This window comes from Haliotis cracherodii, unplaced genomic scaffold (genome assembly GCF_022045235.1).
Source record: "Haliotis cracherodii isolate W230 unplaced genomic scaffold, xgHalCrac1.p SCAF_5, whole genome shotgun sequence".
NCBI classification, from domain to species: Eukaryota; Metazoa; Mollusca; class Gastropoda; order Lepetellida; family Haliotidae; genus Haliotis; species Haliotis cracherodii.
The window spans coordinates 59549184-59574359 of NW_027266308.1; the positions used below are offsets into that span (position 1 = coordinate 59549184).

Here is a 25176-nt window from a genome sequence, read left to right on the forward strand (position 1 = left end):
CGTGTGTATGTTTCTCAGATTGATGCTGTATAATTGTTTCTGATCTGATGGAATTCTGTTGAAGAGGAAACGAAATATAAAATTCATGAAAATAACCATAACATTATATGAATTATGACTATTACTAAAAGTAGGAACCACGGTCTATAAATATGAATTACAAGTAACATATTGCACGCATAATTCAGTCACTCCCAATACGGATCGACAAGTGACACACGTGATCTCTCAGTGTCACGTACGGAATCAATATCGCAAAGTTTTCGCCATCGCATCATGAATGACAGGTACAGGTGTCCATTTCTAGGAAACATGACTGACTGTCATATGAAATGTTTGTGTCGAAACGTAGTTTGTTCATAGTCAGTCATGTAGACAACTAGCGAGGTCACTTCCTAGACGTCGCTTGCTTACATTACTTCCGGAAAATCATCCGTCCGCTATCATTGCCACGTCTCTCCGCAGAACAATAACGATAGAGTAGGTGAGACGCTAAAAAAACTAACAATCCACCACTTAAAAATCTTGCTTTGAAATTCAAGCCGATTAAAGGTGCGTAACAGTTCTCGTCAATGAGTCGAACTAAATTTCACAATGTTTACACTGGAATGCAAAGCATTGTAAATGGCCCCATTTTGTCGCGCGCTGATTGGCTGTCAGCAATGTCGGACGTGACGTCACAGAGGAGGTGTGGTTATATAGTTATAGACCACGCTATCCGTACAATCCATTCGCTCGTTGTTCATTGAGAGAGATACACGCTTATATCGCAGTCAGTGCATTCGGATAACAACAATGGGGAAAAGCAAGATGTACAGATCCTTTGACAAAAGTAATATCAAGTGTGTTCTTGTTGGTGATACCACTGTAGGAAAGTCCTGCTTGGCTCGAAGACTTGCTGCTTACGGATTTAGCGAGGAATATACACCAACGATGTTTGATAACTATGCTGGTGAGTCTCTACCGTCTTTCCTCTCTCTCCCTCGTTATAACGCGGTGCGTGTTCGCCAGCTGTTCTCGCTGATGCTCTACGATATTGGCGTTTATTTCGGGGATAACTTTCACTCCGGCTACATCTGTTACTAGGGAGTTTGAACATATTCTTTCTTGTATACATTCTTTGAATACTTCCGGAGTTAGCGACACAGTGCGATGCCTCGTCTACAGCACGTTGTTATATTGTTGCAACCATTCCTTTTTGAATAACCACGATGTTGTGTCTATTGTCAAAGACGCTCATTATCTAGGGCACCGTATTCTGGGAGTGTTATGAAAAAGAAAACTTGAGGCATATTAGTCATCCAGGGATGGATTAGCGTATGGTAAGACAGACATGCCTGCATGTATCTTTTAAACAAATAGAACGGTTTTAAAAACGAACCGAGTTGGGATATTTCGAATAACATTGTTTGACCTTTAAGTGGTGCAGCGGTAGTACGGCGTGCCAAATCGCCTTCAGACAGTGCACACATGGAATCTGAATTATCAGCTTTCGTTTGGGAGACTAATATTTTTTAGGGGTTTTTTTCACACAAAGAGATTAGAACTCGTCTCGCTTCAAGCCTCGACTCACGCGTTTTACAAGAACATTTTCTGAATTGTGCACTGCCTAGCATTGCATTGTATAATCTGCACTCTCTGTCAGAGTTGCCTCTGCCTGGGATTTGGCACCTTAGTCTCCACGCACACCTGACTCAATACGTCTCTAGGTGGTAGCTGGGATAGCTTCGGGGAGGGTGGCGTAGGAAAGGTCTCTTTTTGTTGCAAGGGGCTGGGGATTAGGGATGCAGCTGTGATACGGAAGGATGACTGCTTCCTTTGGTTGTCATCACAGTCTAAAGTCAGTTTCGTAAGTCAGACTCAAACAAAGAATATGTTTCATAGCTCTCACAATCCGCGATGAAGACCCCTTCATCCTCTCAAAGCATTTTCAAATAAACTTATACTGATTAGATGCATATTTCCTTGACAGCTTGTTTTGATCATTATTAAACACACTCATTTACCATACCACCACCCATCACACACACCTCACTCACCCAGCAGGAAAATTAAGGATTAGCATATCACGCCCAAATAAAGGTCATTTAAAATATCTCCTTACTGAAATCTTTTTTGGACTCTCGACCCCTACCACGTGATTAATGGTCCTAAAATAACGCGGCTCCACGTGAATTCCCCGACCCCTTCTGTTTCCCATAGCAAACGTTCCTCTCCATCCTGACCCCCCGCAACGGTCACTCAAAGGGGGTCCTGGGTCGCCGCGACAGGAAAGGCTGGGAACAGTTGGGATCTGCTGTTGGGACATCTGGTGATGGCCGGGATTAATGTCTTTTAAGACACAAATATCTGTAAACATTTATGCATTGCCATCACAACAAACGCGATGAGTCATACAGTACTGCAGGACAGTTACTTATCACAATGACCGATGAATATCTGCATTTAAAGAATAGAACCGGTGAATATAATTGTCTCTCTGGCTAATCCATTATGACATCAGCATTAGCAAAACAGAAATGTATTGCGTAATTAAATAATTCATAGGCTGTCGGTTAGTCTAAAATATTCACTCATAGCACTACTGAGAGAAATAATAACATTTAAAGAAAAATACATAAATATAGCACGATAAAAAAATATTGAGGAAGTCAAATGAGGCATTTGGTCATGATTAAGAGAAAGATTAGTATTAAAATTACTTTATATCACGAAACGATTAGTAGAATATTTCAATTTGTAGAGACGATTCTTAGGAGTGTGCGGTTGTGGATGAAGGGGGTGTTTAAATTGAGCTTGAATTCGCCAGATGATGATTCCGCGGAGATGATGTTTTTTTCTCGGGTGAATTTAGACAGGAATGTCGGAATATTTTTTTAGCTTTTGAGTCTTTTCTTTATGTGCTACCTGCCAAGGCCGCGAACTTCCGTTGTAGAAAACAAGTCACAACACTGTTAGGTAGAAGGGACTGCAGTAGCGAGACACACAACGTGTTTGTGTTCGTGGGGTAGCGTGGCCCGACTGCATTTCTGTCGTGTCCGTGTTGGGATAAAGTCTCGCTGATGTCGAGATTTACTTTCAAGGCAAGCTGCTTTCGCGAATCTCTGCCAAGAAAGAAGTGCAGTAGGACAAAGTGACCTATCTAGGTCTACTTCTGTATGCATTGATCTATTAAGTCGGACAAAGTTACATCTCTAAGTCAGTCCCGAACGTGTATTGATCTATAATGTATGGCGTGAGGTTCGCAATTCGGTCATCTGTCGCCAAACTATGACTAACCGTATGTATACCACGTTGCGACGAAGGCGTATTGTATTGACACATTATGGGGTTTATGATTTATGAATCAGAAAATGCCGTTATTATTCGTTTTAACCCAAATACGATACAACTAATTGTAATATAAGCTCTTTTTAAAATTATTTTAAACATGTAATTTTATTTTCATGATGTTAAATGTTGAAACTGGCCATTTTATATCAAATAGTGTTCATTTATTTATTAATGAAACAAAGGTAGGCAAGTTTGTTCATACTTTGAACTAACAATAGGTCTATGATTGCAGCAATGTATACGACATAATGGAGGTTAATTAACTCACACATTAGTAATTAGACGAAATGGTTTAACAAGACTCGTCAGACAGTCCCCGGAGGGAATATTTACGGTAGTGGCCAAAGTGAGAGTAGTGTGTGTTGACTAATATTGCATCACCACACTATTGTCCGACTCCATCGTACTCAATAAGCAACCCTGATTTGTGACGTCCGGCGACTCGTTGGCGGCAGCTGAAAGCACGTTCATCCACCTTCAAGGTAACACAAAAACATCCCAGATATTTCACATCGTTTAAGGAGTGATCGTGGTGCCCCGAGTTACTTAGAGAGAGATCGAACTGGGTCTTGTTAAAAGCGTCAGATCGCTAACCGCTAAGTACGTTTTGCCACACTTTCGCGTGTCTGTTGTTATGCGATGATGTTCTCATAACTTGTCAATATCACGACGTGACTTTTGTGACTTTTAGGGTCGTTGCTGTCAATCCGCTTAATCAGCATTAACAACACAGGTGCCTATAGGATGTATGTTTTAAAGCCGCGCGTCAATAATGCGGCCTCTGGTCGCCGGAGGGGAATTTAACACAGGTGCGCGGACTTTGTGGCATTTTGTTGACGCGTGTTAAAATCGCTTCGGGGGTACATGGTCAATCAGACGTCAATCAGCGTCGATCTGATCTACATTGCACAATGATTGATTGACATCGACACCTTTTGTTCAAAATCAACGTGATAATTACTGTAAGTAAATATTAGTTGCACATGCGTGTTTTTATAATGGTTCCTCTTAGTATTCGCATGTGTTTTGTTAGATACGTCTAAATCTCATAATTGGAAGAAAATTATTTAAAAAATGTGTTGTATGAACCTTTGTAAAGGGTTTAAGCCGTTTTTGACGGATCATTCAACACATTTTCATGATAAATGGTTCTGTTTTTAGATAAAACCATTAATAAAATTGAAAGTTGTCGGTTTTAGAATTCAATAACTTGTTCTGTTTTGAGTTAAAACCATTAATACAACTGAATAGTCTGGGTTTTTTTATACAATGACAGCGCTCCCCATAGGACAGTAGGTCAAACGGGTGATTCTCATTGACAGTATGCACGATATTGTTTGTTGTTCTGGCTAATGCTTCATGTTAAAGATGCGACGACAAGTGTTCTCAAACAAATTCTCCAGTCTTGAGCAAACATGGCCAACAGCTTTGTTTATTGACCATGACGCTTGATAAATATTACTTCACCAGTAAGCCCCGACTCCCACCTGAAGCAACATATTCACATAATACCACATCACATCTACATCTTCACAAAGCTATCATATGTAAAACTCATCATGCAACTCGGCGTAACAGAACCTCACCCTCACGCCATCCCTGATGCTCTGTTAGCGGGCGTGTCCACGTAACTGGTTTTACGTTCAGACGCGAACCGTGCTCTGTGTTAGATAGCGAAATGATTCTGGAGATGGAATCCAAGTCAGCTTTCATCAGTGATTATATGTTTGACATACATGCTATTGTCGTAATTGGGCTAATTGTGTTTATTTCTTTTCAGCCACCACCACAGTCGATGGGAAGCCATACGTTCTGAGTATATTCGACACGGCAGGCCAGGTATGTAAAGCAGAAATGTTCATTGTTCTCTATTTCTGAAAGACTCGTCCAGTTGCGTTTTCCTGGCATGAAGGAAACGAAAAATGCACATATTTATTTCAAGGAAATAGCATAGAATGTTGTTTTGTATTAAGGAAATATTTTTTTCTTCAGAAATCTAATATCCATATTAATACTCAAATGTAGCAAAGAAAATACGCATCGTTCATAGCCATCAATGGGTTTTGATATGGGCGGTCAGAGCACGTTTTAAGACATATAACATGGAAACCGATAACTTGGACCGAATTGCTGAGTCGAGATCGTTATTACGGACGGTAATGATGCAGATAGGTATAGGATTTTGATTGTTTGTTTGTTCTGTTTGTTTGTTGTTTTAAGCCGCACTCACCTCAATCTGGTGATTGACATCATGAGCATCGATCCACGCAAATTGGGATACGATGACATGCATCAACCAAGTCAGCGAGTCTGACCACCCGACCCCGTTAGTCGCCTCTTACGACAAGCGTAGTCGCCATAAAACGAACAAACAAAACCCCATATCTTGACTCAGCAATCCGATTTCAAGTTTCACATTAGCGGGACAAAGTATCGGTTTCAAGATTTATTCATTTTTTTTTAACTATACGTACATTTTGACATGTCTTGGTTTCTAACTATTGTATTTTGTATCTTCAGGAGGAGTTTGACCGTCTTCGTGCGCTTGCCTACATGAACTGTGACGTCTTTCTCATCTGTTTCTCTGTCGGGAACCCCGACTCCATTAAGAGCGTGCTGCAGACGTGGGTACCGGAAGTGACGCATTATGCGCCGGACAGCCAGCTCATTCTTGTTGGAACGCAAGTTGACATGCGCGACGAAGCCGAGAACAAAAAGAACTACAACCCACACCTTTTCGTCCAGACAAAGGAAGGACTGCAGATGGCCTCAAAGATAGGAGCCGAGTACGTTGAGTGTTCAGCCATGACAGAAGCAGGTACGCCGAGATTGAAAGAAGTCGCCGTCGACTCGGGCCTACGGTCACACCGACCCAAGGACGACACATGCTGCGCCACCTGTGAGATCATCTGAGTTGTCTCCCCTTAACGTAAGGTTCAAAGCAGCAAGGATCGTCATCCTTTGTCAACTTGAAGGGTTGTCCTTTATACGTGCTTTCCCGATAGGCAAGTGTCCTCTTTTGGGGGATTTTCGTCTGTCCGGGACCAACAGCACCCGACGTCATCACTGACGTCATACCTCGCGCATCCTGTGCAATACTCGAGTGTGTAACTGGTCACTTTAGTCAGCGCAGCCTTAATCGGGTATTAGTGTCAAAGCTATTGTATTGTTCGTGCAATACGGACAATGAATCATGTGATATCTGACAGTATTCCAATCAAGCAGTATTATATCCAAGAGAGGGGACATTCGCTTCGGAGGTGAATCTCTCGGTGAAGTGCAAAGCGGAACCGGGTGAAGAAAGACAATGCATACGATACCGGTCACGTGACCTGATTTATCCACAAGGGTCAACTTCCGTATCGCGTGGTGACAGGAGATCACACCATATCGTGAAAGGAATGAATGAATGATGAACGATAAGAGCAAACATTTTATGTATATCAGACTATTTAAGAAGCCATGAACGTTGTTTTGTTGTTGTTTGCTTAGAGATATGTTTTGCTTGATATTTATTTTCACCATGACATGATATTTTTGTAAAATCAAAGATTCCATATTTTTGTAAAAGAATAAACTAAAAATGAAACACAGAAGGTTTTCTTATTTGTGTGAACGCTATTGGTCAGATCAAATAGCCTACAGCAAGGAAGCAAGTGCTTCCGAACATCCGAAAAGGCGATCCCATAGGTGGTTAGCAACCATCATTATGTTTTTAAAGTCTGGCGTTTATTTCTGTTACCAAGCAACGGCAGATGAGCTAGCAGCTAACTATTCAAGCGGTCACTAAGTGCCTGAGAGCTAGGTGTGTTTTCTCTACCGTGCTGCTGGCGACGTAGGGCGCCTGCCGAGGCAGCCTCTCCAGGAGCCTACTGATGCTTCTCGCTTGTAGGGTTACACCTCTACAGGTGCTTTAAGCGTCCATCTCAAACAGGAAATGATAACCTCTGCTCAAGTGGGGCTGTGGTATTGTATTTGCCAGCTTTATTGCAGATATGTCGCCCTGAACCACAAACCCCAAATTAAAGCGGAACTAATTTGGGGGTCCTAGCAAATTTGTAATAATTACAGGCCATAATTCCAAACCACAAAGGGGCATACTCAAAGTTCTATGTGCGGTAGGGCAATGTGCACACGATGGAGTATACAAACCAAGCTGCCCGAGAGGCGCTAGAAGGTTGACAGTCACATTACCATTACATCCTACCGGGTACCCATATACTGCTGGGTGAACAGAGGCACATTTCGAACAAAGTCACTCGCCTAAGGAGAAACTACGTGACATTTTGTTTCAACGGATTAGTGTTGTTTATTAGCTTCACTTGTACGACGGAGAACAATATGACAATTAATTATGACCATGTTTATTAAACGGAAACAATATCTCATGACACAAATTACACATCGTATGTAACAAAAATTACGCCGGTACCATTGCGGTTCCCTTTCATGCTTTGTCATGTGGACGCCTGACTTCGGATGAGAAGGTCCCTGGTTGGAATCCCACAATGCACTCGATAATTTAATGGCCGCTACCCCTGCACTAACTCTTACCTTGAGGGGGGCACGGGTGGCCCAGTCGTCGAAGGCGCCGCGATTCGCTGTGCAGAGTTGCGTCCCTTGGGCACACTAGAAACCTATGATTGTTAGTTCGAATCCCGGTTCTAGGTTTGTCAGCACTATACCCGTGCTCGTGGGTTTCACCGAAGCGGTAAACGTCTGAGACCTACATCACGTCGGACTTTCCTCCCACATTTAGCTGACACGCCGTGATATAACAGGAATACTGTTAAAAACGGCGTTAAACCCAACTCACTCACTCACTCTTACCTTGAAATTCGCATATTCGATACGTGTGACAGGTGACGTAATTGTGGGTTAACTATTCTTGATTGCAACCATACCCCTGCCTTGCAATAGACAATTTTATCTTGATGAGGCCTAATTGACATCGTTATCCTTTTCAGGTGAAACAATTCTAAAATGCTACAACGTCTATGTACTCTGCATGTCTATATGCCAAACACAATCATTATGTAATATTTTAGTGAAAAGTAATTTACGCCAAAATATTCCAATGCAGCTGCGCAGTTGTAGTCACATTCTACTCCGCTATCACAATCCCACATCTACCGGTCGCTGTAGCCTTGCTCCAAGGCTGTACTGAAAGATAAGACCTTGGATGTGTAGTAGTTCTATCCTCTTAAGAGGCAAGCAGTTTAAACATGTCCAAGGGACAACTTGTTCTTATTATTTATATAATCTTGAAATTATTATTTAAACTAATAATGACTGCATTAGAGACTTGTGCAAGTCTACGATCGCTGTTACACTACATCATCGATGTCCTATACGCAGTTTCCTTGTAACATTTAATAAAGGAAACTTTTAGTACAAGAAATGTAAAAGAAATAAAGAACCTTGCAAAATTCTTATGTATAATAGATAAGTACCGTGACTGTCTATGCATACCAATTAAATGTTTATACCAATTTTCAAGCTAAATGTTTAAATGTCGCCAGACATCTTGTTACATATAATTATTATTTATGGAAATAACTTGTTTTTCCTGTACCACCGTGGGTGGTTCCTTTTGTGAAATTAAATGATTGATTGACTGATATAGTAAAGTGATCTATGGCGGGAGTACCAGATGTCTGAAAGATAGGCGGAATGTTGCATAGCAGCGATTGTCGGATGTCGGCTAGTAAAGCGGATCAGAAAACAGCGGTCTATGGCGACTAGCAGATGTCGGCTAGTAAAGCGGATCAGAAAACAGCGATCTATGGCGATTAGTAGATGTCGGCTAGTAAAGCGAAGCAGAAAACAGCGATCTATGGCGACTAGCAGATGTCGGCTAGTAAAGCGGAGCAGAAAACTGCGATCTATGGAGACTAGCAGATGTCGGATGTAAAGCGAAGCAGAAAACAGCGATCTAGGGAGACTAGCAGATGTCGGCTAGTAAAGCGGAGCAGAAAACGGCGATCTATGACGATAGCAGATGTCGGCTAGTAAAGCGAAGCAGAAAACAGCGATCTATGGCGACTAGCAGATGTCGGCTAGTAAAGCGGAGCAGAAAACAGCGATCTATGGAGACTAGCAGATGTCGGCTAGTAAAGCGAAGAAGAAAACAGCGATCTATGGCGACTTGCAGATGCCGGCTAGTAAAGCGGAGCAGAAAACAGCGATCTATGACGACTAGCAGATGTCGGCTAGTAAAGCGAAGCAGAAAACGGCGATCTATAGCGACTAGCAGATGTCGGCTAGTAAAGCGAAGAAGAAAACAGCGATCTATGGCGACTAGCAGATGTCGGCTAGTAAAGCGGAGCAGAAAACAGCGATCTGTGACGACTAGCATATGTCGGCTAGTAAAGCGGAGCAGAAGATGGCGACTAGCAGATGTCGGCTAGAAAGCGAAGCAGAAAACAGCGATCTATGGCGACTAGCAGATGTCGGCTAGTAAAGCGAAGCAGTACATAGCGATCTTTAGCGGCTATGTGTATTAGATGCAAAGTTAGGGCGGAGTGGTACACATAGCTGCGATTTATGGCGACCAGCAGATGTCTCATAGCAAAGCGAAGCAGGACAGCGATTTCGCAGCTATAACCAATGCTGAAACTGCCAAGCCTCACGCTTCTTTAAGGTGACTAAACTTAAATTTGGGACATGATTTGTTGATTATCACTGGCTAGTGACCGGAAGCGTGGGATGAGTAGATAGCCCCGATAACTAGTAATGATTCACTTTAATTCAAGGATCTTAATTCAAACCCTTATTTACAGAAGTAAAGTTTCATTCATTTTCTCACGGATGCGATTCGACAGAGGAATAATGACTCATTGAGGCTTTAACTTATTTATCTTTAATCATTATTTCATTGCTGTGTCATACCATGTTCGGAAATAACGTATGTAATATGACTGCACACATATCCTTACTGGAGCATTACTCATCCAGAAAAAAAGGTTCCTAGAAATGGCCAATCAGAAAAATCCCACAAAATAATTGATTTAAAAATAGGTCGTATTCTGAGTTGTCTTTGTTCCCAGCCGACACATATAACACTCAACCCTCTTCCGCGTAGTGTATTTCCTTGCATAATTGTCAGCCCATTCAGCTTTGAGCCAGTCGATTGAGCCCACCAAAATTAGGTCTAATTACAAAAGGAACTATTGAGTCATAGTGATGTCACAAGGGGAGGCCAATGCTTGGGCATCTGCCGAGTGTGAAATCTGAGTTAATACAAAAATCAATCTTTCATTGTTAACATATGGGCTTATCAGCCACATTGCCTTGTTTTAGGAAGCAGGCTCATCTACTGGCCGGACCGTGCTTTGGGGTGGTCGTCATTCAGCCACAGCAGACTCTTGCTTGCGCGGGCACATGGCCGCCCCGAGGTCGTCGAAATGCTGATTAGTCAGTGTTAGATACAGATTGGGCCAAATTGTTAAGTCACAATCAGTGTGAGCGTACATTTCAACCTTCAAGGAAAAAGTGTAGATGATGGGAAGTTGTGAGTTAATATTTATTGGTATTGGAAAGCGCATGTATAAATCAGGCATATAGTCCCTGACATCTTTTATCAAACAGTACAATTCTCTTCTCTAACATTTATTTTGCCTGAGGCTGTTAAAGAGCTTGATAGGCTTGCTTTTTAATACTCAAGATTGGTACTGGTTTCATAATATACATATATTCCACGGTCATGGTTGAGGACTTGTTAGCCACGGTCACAGCTTAAACTTTGATGCATATATACCTGCTTGCGAGTCATTTGTGTGTGTGTGTGTGTGTGTGTGTGTGTGTGTGTGTGTGTTGGGATATCGCCGCTTTGAATCATGGAGTAGGATATGGTAGCAGAACCCACGAACATAGGATTCTGTTATGATTAATTGACACAAGTTTGCAAGCAGATTTGCGCCCTCAGACGACTTGCAGACGATTACCCGTGCACCTGTGCGTGAGTGTGCGTTGCGTGATGAGGCAAATTATATTTTAGGTTTCATGTGTAGGACCTCTAGATTTCCATTAAGTAATTGAAGCAGTGAATGAGGATTTAATGCCGCTTTTAACAGCATGTCCGTTATTATTCTGGAGTAAACCCAACTGACACGGATTGGGGATGATTATTATTTCCTCTTTTGTGAAACCAGGGACGGTCGGGTAGCCTAGTGGTTAAAGCGTTCGCTCGTCACGCCGAAGACCCGGGTTCGATTCCCCACATGGGTACAATGTGTGAAGCCCATTTCTGGTGTCCCCCGCCGTGATATTGCTGGAATATTGCTAAAAGCGAAGTAAAACCATACTGGTTTGGTTCTCGGGTTTTGGGTGGAAATAAATGCACAGCGGGTGGGACACAACGATGAGGGGACATAACTGTTGTGTCATCATAGACCACAACTGGATACCATGACGTCATACTGAACCAGGCCACACTCATATGATCTCTTACATATTAAATCCATTTTAAGATATGTATTATTTTTTAGTAAAATTAAAAATATATAAATATGAAAATTGTATTAGGAGTGAATTCCCATGTACAAAAGTCTCCCACCCCCTACCAACCAAACAATGTTGTTGAGCATGGCATAAATAGTGATATAGCTGGCAAAGGCTCCAACACACAAAGCCCTAAAGTATCAAATCTGTAAAGTCAAATAAATAATCTCCTTTCTCCAAAAACGACAATGCATTATGTACAAAGCATAAAAAGTCATTCAGACACCATAGTTGAAAAGTTTACATGGCTAATATCTCAAAATGTGGTTTCATGGTATCAAACGTTATAGCATGGTATTCACATTATCGGTAGCTATATGTTGCCATGGCTTTGCCGATAACGTTACTCTTCAAGCAATCTTTTCCTGTTAATTTATTCATTACTCTTCATTAAATCTTGTTATCAATACCACAGCTTAAATCAATAAATCTTTCAAATTTCACATGTATTCCTATCCGTGCTCACGTTTCTGATATCAATTATTAACCCCGAGGGGTTTAACTGACCATTTCAGCTATCAACTATCGGGTCCGAGTGATCTGATTTATGTAACCCATTCAAAGAACATTAGCACTTAAAATGTTCAAATCAACGTTGTTATGATAAGAGGATATTATTCAGTTTCGGATTTTGATTTCCTTAACCGGTTTGGTGGTCAATATAACAAATGAATTGTTTCAGAGATGTCATATGGTTATCATACAGATCTCTTTGAAAAACTTCTGACTGTTGACTTGTCTTTTAATATCAAACTAAAGGGAATTAATGCCGTTAATTGTTGAAAATGCACAGGCTTAGTGCATTTCTCGTCACGTCTTAGAACTTATGGTGTGTAATAGACATTGAATCACATACACATTCATTGTGTGTGAAATATAGGACATATCCGAATCAATCATGTTTTTTATGAAAATATATTTCATGACAAAGATTTAGTGAGAGCAGGGTTTTCAGCTTTCACTTAGATGTCGTCAGACATCTTTTTATTTTACCATTGCAGGTCCAATTTCCACCCTTGCCGAACTAGGCTGGAATTTCGTGGCTCGATCGTAGCTCACCAGTGGGCATTACGAGTTAGGTCCCTTCTATGTCTCTCCTATTGACCAATCAGATTCCTCCTCTCATATCACTTGCATTTGCTTCAAACAACATGACGCCGCTCAGTCAAGACGATCTGATCGATAATCAGGTATATATTGTAATAAAACAGGTCTTACCTCGCAAATTGCATTAAATGACTTGAGCACCTTAATTACAAACATAAAAAGATTGGGAAAACATTTGTCGACGCCAAGTTGACGGTATTCATGCTTTCAAATCCTGCAGTTGACCGACATCTGCACGTTGAAATCCATCTTGTTTAAGAACAGAATGTCCAGTTCGTTACGCTGTTTTGATTGGACTATGCACAGAGCAGTCCAGCCAAACTGTAACACAGGAATTAGCGCCTTAGACGACTGGGCCACCCGTGCCCCGTTGTAGGTACAGTGATACCGGACAGAGATATGTTCATCTACGTGGAGGCGACGCTGTGTCTTTATTCAGGTTATGAAATACATGTTCCAGGGCAAGTGTACATTTAAATATGGTACCAACTCGAACATATTTATCAATCACTAAATATTACTTGTTCATCAACGGATTAACTAGAAGTTTTGATGTTTGTACATATGTCAGTGTTATTTCTACTTATAAGGGGGCACGGGTGGCCCAGTCGTCTAAGGCGCCGCGATTGGTTGTGCAGAGTTGCGTCCCTTGGGCACGCCAGGAACCTATGATTGTGGGTTCGAATCCTGGTTCGCCCCGATTATGTTTCTAGGTTTGTCAGGACCACACCGTGCTCGTAGGTTTCACCGAAGTGGTAAACGTCGGAGACCTGCATCACTTCGGGCTTTCCCCCCACATTAAGCTGATATGCCGTGATATAACTGGAATACTGTTAAATACGGCGTTAAACCCAACTCACTCACTCACTCACTCTACTTATAAACCTCTAATGACGTTATTCTTGACCTCTCACCAGGGACTTTCAACAGACTATCCCGACCCCAGATGTTTATTTTGCATTTGAACACAATCCATTTAACACACATTACAATGCTAACTTAAGAAAATGTACGGAATGATGGCAAATCAAACGACTGTCGCATATGTAGCTGCAGAGACTCTGGTAAACCACAATGCTTTTAAGAATAGCTTTTTCTTCAAGTACATGTAGACCGGCAGGATATATTTTACGTACGCTTCTTAAGGTTCTGGGCAAGTGCTGAAAACAAAATTTATAAATGTTTTTTCAGAAACACCACCCCTCGGGTTTCGTTAAAAATGGTAACACTTGCGGTCGGTGATGAAAGGACTGGTTTTTCTTGCATTTAGACGTTTTATCGGTCGGAAAAAACACTTTTCGATTTTGGTTAAAGATGTATACAGTCGGGGTCGGGAATAACCCCTGGGCTTTCTATCCCCCTCATGTTTACATTTTCAACCAAAGGCTCGTAGGGTGATTTTATGGAGCCATAGTTTAAATAGAAATAAAGGTACTTTCCACAGATATATCAAACCAATATCATTCGATTCTGCATTTTATTTTTCTTAACTCTGGTGAATATCGTTCAGGTATACAGTGTCACAATTCGACTTTATTAAGGAGTCATGTACATTTCACACCTCTCACTTCAAAGGTCATTTATCAGCTGTTTTCAACACAAAGCGATAAGCAGAGTTACGTCCCTTTTTTCAAATATCCACAAGATATCGTAAAACGTGAAATTCGGGGGTGGGGGTGGGGGTGGGGGGGGGTATCTCTGGATCGGGTTGAAATTTATTATGTCAATGTAAAATCCCCCTTTTAACCACAACTCATTAACCACTGCAAGATTCCCATAAAAACGTTTCCGATTCCAGTGTTGTCGTAACATTATGTCTGATATGTTTAAGTGAGGTGCAGGGGTGTCTTGTAGGGTTTTATTTATGAATTCATGATTCATCAGAGCAGTATTCGTATCTTAATCTGATGGACCGCACATGGAAATTTGATCTCTGTTATCCAGGTATTATATAATCCATGGCTACGTTAAATTCATTTTTTTAGCAAATTCACCCAGACCACTACTGTCTCCCTACTACACGGCTCGTCTCTATTATGTTTCTAGGTTTGTTAGCTCCATGAATCAGTGAGTGTTTATAAACCCCAGAACAATTGTTTTATACCGACATTGATTCATTCATGGCATAAGTCTTGCCCTCATATGACAGACATGTATGGGGGGCACTGGGACCCAGTCGTCTGAGGCGCCACAATTCTCTGTGTAGAGTTGCGTCCCTTGGACACGACAGAAACCTATGATCGTGGGTTCGAATCACGGTTCACCCCGATTATGTTTCTAGGTTTGCCAGCACCATACGAATGTGGTAAGCGTCTGAGACCTGCATCACTTCGGGCTTTCCTCCCACATTAAGATGACACGCCGTGATATGACTGGAATAATGTTCAAAGCGGCGTTAAACCCAACTCACTCACTACAATATGGAGTGTCGAAAAGAAAACAGAAGTTGTGATTTTAAGGATTTTACGCCTCTTTATTCCATATTCAGCCATGTCACAAAATGCAAGGGAAAAGAGGGTGGCAGCGTTTTTCTGCTCCATGTTAGGAAATCTTACACGCATATTTCGTCGTTAAGAGCGGAGACTTTAAGTGCTGAGATATTAAATTAAGCTGTTGATTTGTCGTGGCCGTAAAATAATTGTTTAAATCACGAAGATGATATGAAGCAAGTATGATATTTAAAGGAGATAATATGATTTGTTTGTGTGTCAGCAATATGACGGCCGTCTGAGAATAATCGAGTATAGACCAGACAATTCAGTGATTGAAATCATGAGCATCAATCCACGCAATTGAGATACGATGTCATGTACGCCAAGCAGAAAATATGGAGTCGGCATAATATTGAAACAACGTTTTATATACATGTAGATTTAAAAGGCAGTAAAAAGTTTATGCATATTCATATAATAATTCACATCGTCATATAGGGGCGGTCGTGTAACCTAGTGGTTAAAGCGTTCGCTCGTCACGCCGAAGACCCGGGTTCGATTCCCGACATGGGTAGAATGTGTGAAGCCCATTTCTGGTGTCCCCCGCCGTGATATTTTGCTGGAATATTGCTAAAAGCGGCGTAAAACCAAACTCACTCTCTCTTACATCGTCATATAAATCAGAATGTGTATGATCTTAATCCGCTTTCAGCAATGTTCCAATAATATCAGGGCGGGGGGACACTTGTAATGTGCTTCACACATTGTACCCAGGTGCCGAATCGACCCCCCCACCCCCCCCCCCCCCACCCCCCCCCCACCCCCCCCCCCCCACCCCAGCTATATGACGGCGAAAAAAGACTGTGGTGACCAGGTCAATGGCTAGAAAGGTTAAGCCTAAGCTGATCGAGGTTGATTTGTCGGGTATATGTCTGCCTGTGATGTTTGATGAATCGGTGGATGCCGCGTCTGGGATAAGAGTTATCTCCGCATCTACAGGTGATAAGGTGGACAGGGGGCTTTGCAGGGCTTCAGTTGAACGGATACCTTTGTCGGAAATATGCAAATTCGTCAGTGTGTCGAGCCCCTATCAAATATCGCCTTAGCCCCTAAGGGGTCGCAAACGTTCGCAGTCTTCTGCTAGACGAAATTTCTTTAATAATGGGTGGGTGGTCAAGTATTATCTCGCATTAATCTAGCATTTTTGCGATTTGGTGATCGAATGACCACACTTCATCACCAAACCATCAAAAACCTGCTTTCTCCTGATTTTGTGAAACATAAAATTGCGATGGAACAAGTGCTGACATATTTTTCAGCATTGCACAGTATTTTTGTTGAAGAATATCTGGATTATGACAATTTCGTATCTGGCCAATAACAGTGCGTGCAGTCAAACATGAAAAAGCCTCGTTCTGTTGTCACAACACTATCACAGAAAATAGTAACAGATATTATTTATTTTGCCAAGAAAGATTTATTGAAATAAATGTTTTGTTCCGTTTCAAAAGAACTTGTTGTTTATTGTATTTGAATGGATGTTTTGCAATTCAAATGCTGAATCACTAAATACTATCTCATTATACAGTGCATTAATCTAGAGAGGAAGGTGGGTGGTAAATTCTATATCAAAGTTTTTTGTAATCTAGTGGTTGACTGTGAACTTTTGAGATGACCCCTGTCTCATTTTACTGTATCTCTATATACAACCTCAGTCAGCTCTCTTTTCAATGCGTTTGAGCTCACAGCAACCTCCAATCAGAAATCCACATAACCATTTGATTTGGTTTGACCAGAACCAACACTATAAAGGTTCATGTATTAGTGAGTGAGTTTGGTTTTACGCCGCTTTTAGCAATATTCCAGCAATATCACGGCGGGGGACACCAGAAATGGGCTTCACACATTGTACCCATGTCGGGAATCGAACCCGGGTCTTCGGCGTGACGAGCGAACGCTTTAACCACTAGGCTACCCGACCGCCCCTCATGTATTAAGTAAGACAACAAGAAAATCATATTACCACCGGTCCCACGTTCACTTGGAAAGTTTTTACACCAAGGATGCGGAAATCCTGTTTATATGTTCAGTTTATTACCTGCAACTCCAGGAGTTGTGAACATGTTGTGTACACATGTACGTTCACTTGGAAAGTTTTTACACCAAGGATGCGGAAATCCTGTTTATATGTTCAGCATATTACCTGCAACTCCAGGAGTTGTGAACATGTTGTGTATACATGTACGTTCACTTGGAAAGTTTTTACACCAAGGATGCGGAAATCCTGTTTATATGTTCAGTTTATTACCTGCAACTCCAGGAGTTGTGAACATGTTGTGTACACATGTACGTTCACTTGGAAAGTTTTTACACCAAGGATGCGGAAATCCTGTTTATATGTTCAGCATATTACCTTCAACTCAAGGAGTTGTGAACATGTTGTGTACACATGTACGTTCACATAACAAACTTATATAATAAGGAAATATAGATTATGACTATGACAGCTGAAAGCCCCAAAAGTTTACAGCCTTGTTGAGAACAAGCTACACAGGGAATTTGCAAAACTCCAAGATTGAATTTCATAATCAATATAGTATCCTGACACGACAAACCAGTGATTGATATTGTGAGCAATGTCCCATAGGATAGGATGACACGCGATCAACCATCCGATACACAAAGTCGCTTCTAACGACAAGCATTATGAGGCTGGAGACTAGTTCTAACGCTTTATTGGGGCGGTCGGGTAGCCTAGTGGTTAAAGCGTTCGCTCGTCACGCCGAAGACCCGGGTTCGATTCCCGACAAGGGCACAATGTGTGAAGCCCATGAGGCAAATTATATTTTAGGTTTCATGTGTAGGACCTCTAGATTTCCATTAAGTAATTGAAGCAATGAATGAGGATTTAATGCCGCTTTTAACAGCATGTCCGTTATTATTTTGGAGTAAACCCAACTGACACGGATTGTGGATGTTTATTATTTCCTCTTTTGTGAAACCAGGGACGGTCGGGTAGCCTAGTGGTTAAAGCGTTCGCTCGTCACGCCGAAGACCCGGGTTCGATTCCCGACAAGGGCACAATGTGTGAAGCCCATTTCCGGTGTCCCCCGCTGTGATATTGCTGGAATGTTGCTAAAAGCGGCTTAAAACCATACTCACTCACTCACTCTAACACTTTATTAATTACAGTACGTTACGAGAAAGATATGGACCAAACAAATTCGTTATTATTCCAACACTGTTTTACATTACATTCGTTAATGTCTTCCTCTAATGTAACGATAATTAAACACCTTGCTATGTAAAGTTTTCTTGCCAATAATCTTAAGATATAACCAAACTATGTTTCGTATTTCCTAAATTTGTTTTGTACACCACGTTTCTACTGTACACGGTTTGACTGATTCTATGATGTGAAGTAAGGCCAACGGCCATCATTATTAGGAATAAACATCATTTGTGGATAGAGTTATACTTGTATGACGTAATTGATATTACTTGTTTCTTAAATAATTCATAATTCACTGATACTTTTGATCACTCGGGCCACAGTAAACACACTGCTGTGTCTGCACAACAAATGATAGAATCAGTTAATGCGCCCGTCATCGAAGTGACAAATTGTACGACGTCATCTCATTTAAGAGAACCATTACTTTTAAGAAACAAATTCCATGACAGGAGAGAGACAAAGAGATTTCTTTATTTTCAAAACCACCGAAATATTAAAATTGACATTGTTTAATCATTGATTTTGAACATGGCATTATGACTAAAACACATGAGCTTTTCACAACGCATTTTGTATAAGCATACCATTGTACTATTAACAAATATCATATTTATTAATTTAACCATTAACATTAGTTTCAAATTGAAACTAATGTTAATGGTTAAATTAATAAATACATTTCTACAACAATCAGAAAACAGAAACATCTTTATTGATACAAGGAATCGAAGTATGCGTTCTACCCATTCATAACATGTCAATAAGTACTTTAAAAATGGGAATAACAATATATAATAACTAATATGTTCATAATCATTAATGTTAAGGTTCGGTAACTATTGATGGCAATTCTACTCGACCACAGTTCCAAAATGATTAAATGTATTACATACGCATGATAAGGTAGGCTACTGACAGCAAAGTATGAACGTTGAAATAGATACTGTACATGATCTCTCTCTCTCTCTCTCTCTCTCTCTCTATATATATATATATATATATATATATATATTGATTGATTGATTGATTGATTGATTGATATTGACAAATATACACAGCGGTGTATACTCATCACAAGGACTAACAGTTAAAAAGCGGAAACTATTCGGTGGTATGAATATACATAAGTAAAAATGTAATATCACAACACTGAACATCTGCATAACACAGATGAGGTGAAATGGGGTTAACGTCGCGTCCAAGATTATTGCACCTATATAGCGACGTGCATGCACGTGTGTGTGTGTGTGTGTGTGTGTGTGTGTGTGTGTGTGTGTGTGTGTGTGTGTGTGTGTGTGTGTGTGTGTGTGTGTGTGTGTGTGTGTTGGGATATCGCCGCTTTGAATCATGGAGTAGGCTATGGTAGCAGAACCCACGATCATAGGATTCTGTTATGATTAATTGACACAAGTGTGTGTGTGTGTTTTGTCTGCTTGTGCTAGTCCGGGCTGATGATGATTTATAGTGCTAGCCCACTGAGATACCATGCCGCATGCCGCATAATACAATTATCCATAAATCTTGGTAACTTTAAAATAAAGCTTCAAATTAAAACATATGGCATGCAATATATAAGCTATACACTCACACCCGATACAGTAACTACTGACAAGAAACTTGAGTAACACATTGTCTTCATAACACACACAAACAGTAACATAAGTAATATATATGGTATTTACAACACGTCTCATGTATGGAACCAGTGAGAACTTACATCTAAAGTGGTCTGTTCAGTAAGTGTGAACACAGGTAAGGATTGAGTGCCAAACAATTCATCACTAATAAGTTCGGCTTGCGTGAACACAACTGAAAAAACGGAGGCCCAGGTACATACAGTCACGCAGGACACAGTATACTGACTCCGAGCCGACCAGTCCTTGTTTTAGCCCCTTCATGCCGAGCGCCAGACAGGGTAGCAACAAGTACCATCTTTTAACGTCTTTCGCTCTCCGGGCGGACGCTCTACCACTAGACCACGGAGGCGGTCTTAAAAACACAGAGTACAGAACTTAAAATGTACCCTTGATAGTACATATTTTGGTTTGTAGTTGATATGGTGCACAAAAAAACGACAGTTTGAAAACACACACGTTTTTTCCTATTTCAGTCGTAACTGCCCGTCTATATTCGTTTTCGAGATACAGAAACAAATGCTGCTCCGAAAGCTTCGCTTGCTCATATCGAGAATATAGAAGCTTTCATTCTGATTGGATGAGTAGATATTTCACCTGACTTGACCTCTTATGGAGATGTCCTCAGATCTTCATGCAAAGTGTTATGTTATCAGAGTTGCGATCGTAGAGAACTGATTTTATGCAACTGCTGGGACTCCCGAACAATGTAGCCTTCTGCATAACCCAGATTGTCAGGAAGGCTGTATTCTTGGTAGCAAACCCGGGTACTCTCCCAGTGATAGTCAACTGATTGGGAGGTACCAAACCTAAGGCACTGAGAACAATGGGGAGTCGGACAACTTGGTACTTGAATGCAGGCGTGACATTTCGAAAGCGAGGTCCGCATATCTGTCATGTTTTTCCTGAATCCCGTCAATCACATTAGTGCCAAAAGGGACAGACAATTCAATGATATAAATGATTTAATTGGATTTATTAAAAAGGACAAGATCAGGTTTGTTGGCCTGGACAGGTCTGATGCTGTATACGGATAATTTCGCATTTAACATTTTCCATGACGCCCTCTACATATTCTGGGTCGTACCTTTGGAGGACCTCTGTGTCAAAACAACAAGCATGGCAACAACGGTAATACAATTATCCATACTTCTTGGTAACTTTAAAATAAAGCTTCAAATTAAAACATATGGCACGCAATATATAAGCTATACATTCACGCCCGATACAGTAACTACTGACAAGAAACTTGAGTAACACATTGTCTTCATAACACACACAAACAGTAACATAAGTAATATATATGGTATTTACAACACGTCTCAGGTATGGAACCAGTGAGAGCTCACATCTAAAGTGGTCTGTTCAGTAAGTGTGAACACAGGTAAGGATTGAGTGCCAAACAATTCATCAATAATAAGTTCGGCTTGCATGAACACAACTGAGAAACGGAGGTCCAGTATTACAGTCACGCTACTGACGGAACATAAACATGAACTCACCAGTATAGGGGCATTAACGTGTAGTTTACGGCGGAATGTCAGCTCAGCGATGCCACCCCAGTTCCTTTTGTACAGTGGAAACTACAAACTGACTCATCCGGATCTATGCCAATACCAGATTGTCTTAGAACGAGTCATATTGTGACAGAAAGGTACGTGACTCCTGCGTAAGTCTCACTTATCTCGACCACTGTTTAAACCGGACTACAATTTCAATCCCACACAAGTCCGGTATGGACAGAACAGTCCCTGGCTGCTTTACCAATTCTTGTTTTGTCTTTATCTCTGTTCCTATACCAATAGTTGTTCACATCCTGAACCCTTTGTCATTCGTGTTTATCGGTTGTAATTGGTAAATTTTCATTTATAATTATCCTTTAATTCAAATGTTCGCCTAGTTTGCAATGTGCATCCATAGACGTACTTCAAACCTTCATCAGAACGTCATCCAAATGATGAGAACTCACGTTGGCGGAGCCGATCTCCTGATCGTTAGGGGTAGTTACATGTTAAGTGTTAGATCTAAAGAGAGATATCAAAGCTTTACGGAATTCCTTTCCGAATAGGTAATAGAATATGAAGTTCATGGAACAGTTGGCGGTAATCAACAAGCCTGTAGCATGTGTCAAGTAAGTGGTTGTTGTAGATGATACTGTTTCAATTAATACGAGTTGAACGGCAGTCGTAACGTGGGTTATGACAGACATGGTTGTGATTCCAAGGATGACCATGGTCAACTGGTCAGCTCCTTTATCCTCAGCTCTGTGGATTCGTTTTTTCATTCTTCGCCTTGATATGATGAGAATCACGTTGCTCACTATCAGAATAATCAAGGGAATGATGCATCTAAACACCAAGGTTACTGGACCCATGTACACATGGTTAGCTCTTAAACCAATGATGTCACATCTTCCAGTCGCAAATAGCATCATGTGCAAACGTTCATTCCAATAAGGACTAGGGCAAAATATAAGCCATAGAGGGATGTTATAGGCAAGAGTAAAGATGATGGTGGCAGCAAGAATCTTGTTGACGACAGAGTCACGCATGTATCGTTCAAATTGGAATGGTAGTGCCAAAGCCATACTTCTCTGTACAGCTATTAGAACAGTCAGGTAAATCTCACACATGTAGAACGTCATTCCTATCAGGTAAGGGAATGGATCTAGTACCCAATGTATTGTGTCCAATATATCGTATCCAATGCTCATTTGCGGAAGTGTTGCGGCAAAAAACACAAATACAATTACGACGATGTCTAAAAGAGCAAGGTATTTGAGCAGTCTGAGACCTTTGTTTGTTCTTTGCATTCGATGAAGAACAAAACTTCCTAGAATATTTCCAATGAAACCACAGATTGCAATGCTTGTTGATATAGATGCCAATATTTGAATACAGAAAAGATCGACACTAGCGGCTGTAGTGTTCGTTCCATTGTTAGTGGCGTTTTCAACTTGTGCTTGGTCAGTCATGACGATGTTCAATAACATATATCATCAATGGTATAATATTTTCCTTATAGAAGAAGTGTTCAGTTGTCAGTAAAGGAACACAATCACGAACACCCGCAGGACAACACCAGCAGATTTTGGTCGCTGTACAAGATCATAAGAATAACGACCACCACATTCGAATACAATTCACTGGACTCCTCGATTGCCACAACATCTCTGGTAATGATTCTGGTGATATAACTACGCACATTCTTGATCATCCTCATCTGAAAACCTTTTTGTTTTTGATATGTTATTTATTTATCAACATGGCTATGTGTTTCAATTTGATTTATAACATTAGCACATTAGGTACGGTCCAAATGTAACTTTGCAACTCCTTTGTGAATTATATGTCGACAGTCCTGATGGAAACCATGCATTGTTCCGCAGTTCAATCAAGTCTAAGTAAAGTCATTTGTCAAGTATCTGAATCCGGTTATTCAAAACTGACTGGTGTCTGAAGTTAATGTCAAAAATGGATTTAATCGCCAGTTATATGATCACCACTGACATTAATATATGAATTGATGACAAAATACATAGAGGTGCCCGGGGACACCAGCATCCGAATATTACACTGTAAGTGATATGGGTTCTGATGAGTCAGGATAAATTACCTATGTTTGATAAACATTCCTCTAAGTATATGAAGTGGTATGGGTGAGTGATTGTTTCTAATGCATGTGATTGTCGAGCGAGCGACAGAGATTTACCGCCGCTTTTTGTAATAATCAAATAAATATTACTGCTGGTACACTAGAAATCGGAAAGCACAAATAGTTGTCATCAACAGAGCTGTAAAATGTGTCAGCATCTTTTTAGTTATTATCAGAATGATTGAAGGGGGTGATTTTACTGAATACTGCTGTCACCGATCACACATAAGCGTGGTAAGCTTTTGAGTGAGTGAGTGAGGTTTTATGCCGCTTTTAGCAATATTACAGCAATATCACGGCTGGGGACACCAGAAATGGGCTTCTCACATTGTACCCATGTCGGGAATCGAACCAGGGTCTTCGGCGTGACGAGCTAACGCTTTAACCACTAGGCTACCCGACCGCCCCTGTAAGCTTTTGAAACAAGGGTACCAATACCCTCAAACTGATATAGTGTCATGGGTATACGCCCAACCCACAAGGAAGTACGCAAATCTTTGAGCTAGAGTGGTGCGTGCATGATTTAGGCACACAACTGGATGCTCTGGCCTAGGTTGAAAACATACTCAAACCACTACATTATTAGCCCGATCAAAGGATCAGTGGGCACTCAGTTTTCATTCTCAGCTCCCTGTGGAGTATACAACCCCATGATATGGAGGTAGCTCAATATATATATTGTTTATTTCCACATATCTTGTCTAGCGTCATGAAATAGAACGTGCTTGTACCAATATTGATTGAGGGTTATCATTGTGAATGTCTAAACTTGTGTCGTTCTTCTGATGACTGACCGCCAGGGGTAGTGGGACACCACAGGAAGAAATATGTGAGACAGACCAGTGGCTTTCAGTGAATGCTTCACCATAAAGATGTCATCAGACATGTATGGTGTTGTTCATCTTAAATGGGTGTTCGCTATAATTCTCAGACCAATAGACATGTACACTGGCCCCTCACCATCTCCAACTACACTTACTGGCTATAGAAATATAGTTTCAGACGGTGGAATGTTTGGGGCACCGTGCGTTACATGAATTTGACAATTTCGGTGGCGGTAGTGTCATGGTGTGGGAGGGCCATATCCTAACCAACGAGAACTGACTTGGTTGTGGTTCATGGACATTTGACAGCAAATCGCTACATGAATCAAATTCTTCAAGCTTCTTCCAATCACTGACCGCCAGAAGGAGCTGTTTCAACAGGACAACGCTCCACCGCACACAACTCGTGTCACGGTAGACTACCTTCATAATGCCAGCATCAACGTTGTGCCCTG

The 25176-nt window shown here is 41.1% G+C and overlaps 1 protein-coding gene across 1 annotated transcript; it reads left to right on the forward strand.

The window, feature by feature from the left end:
- Positions 1–721: 721 nt before the first annotated feature.
- On the forward strand, positions 722–6917 carry LOC139443072 (cell division control protein 42 homolog). Its single transcript, XM_071224002.1, has 3 exons — positions 722–952; positions 5114–5172; positions 5854–6917. Exons 1-3 carry the CDS (start codon positions 796–798, stop codon positions 6244–6246), a joined length of 609 nt encoding a protein of 202 aa, XP_071080103.1. The 5' UTR covers positions 722–795; the 3' UTR covers positions 6247–6917.
- Positions 6918–25176: the final 18259 nt, after the last annotated feature.

Coding starts and splice junctions, on each gene's coding strand:
- LOC139443072 (XM_071224002.1), top strand. CDS start 796: ATGGGGAAAAGCAAGATGTACAGATCCTTTGACAAAAGTAATATCAAG. Junction 953..5,113: donor GATGTTTGATAACTATGCTG/GTGAGTCTCTAC, acceptor ATTTCTTTTCAG/CCACCACCACAGTCGATGGG. Junction 5,173..5,853: donor TATTCGACACGGCAGGCCAG/GTATGTAAAGCA, acceptor TTGTATCTTCAG/GAGGAGTTTGACCGTCTTCG.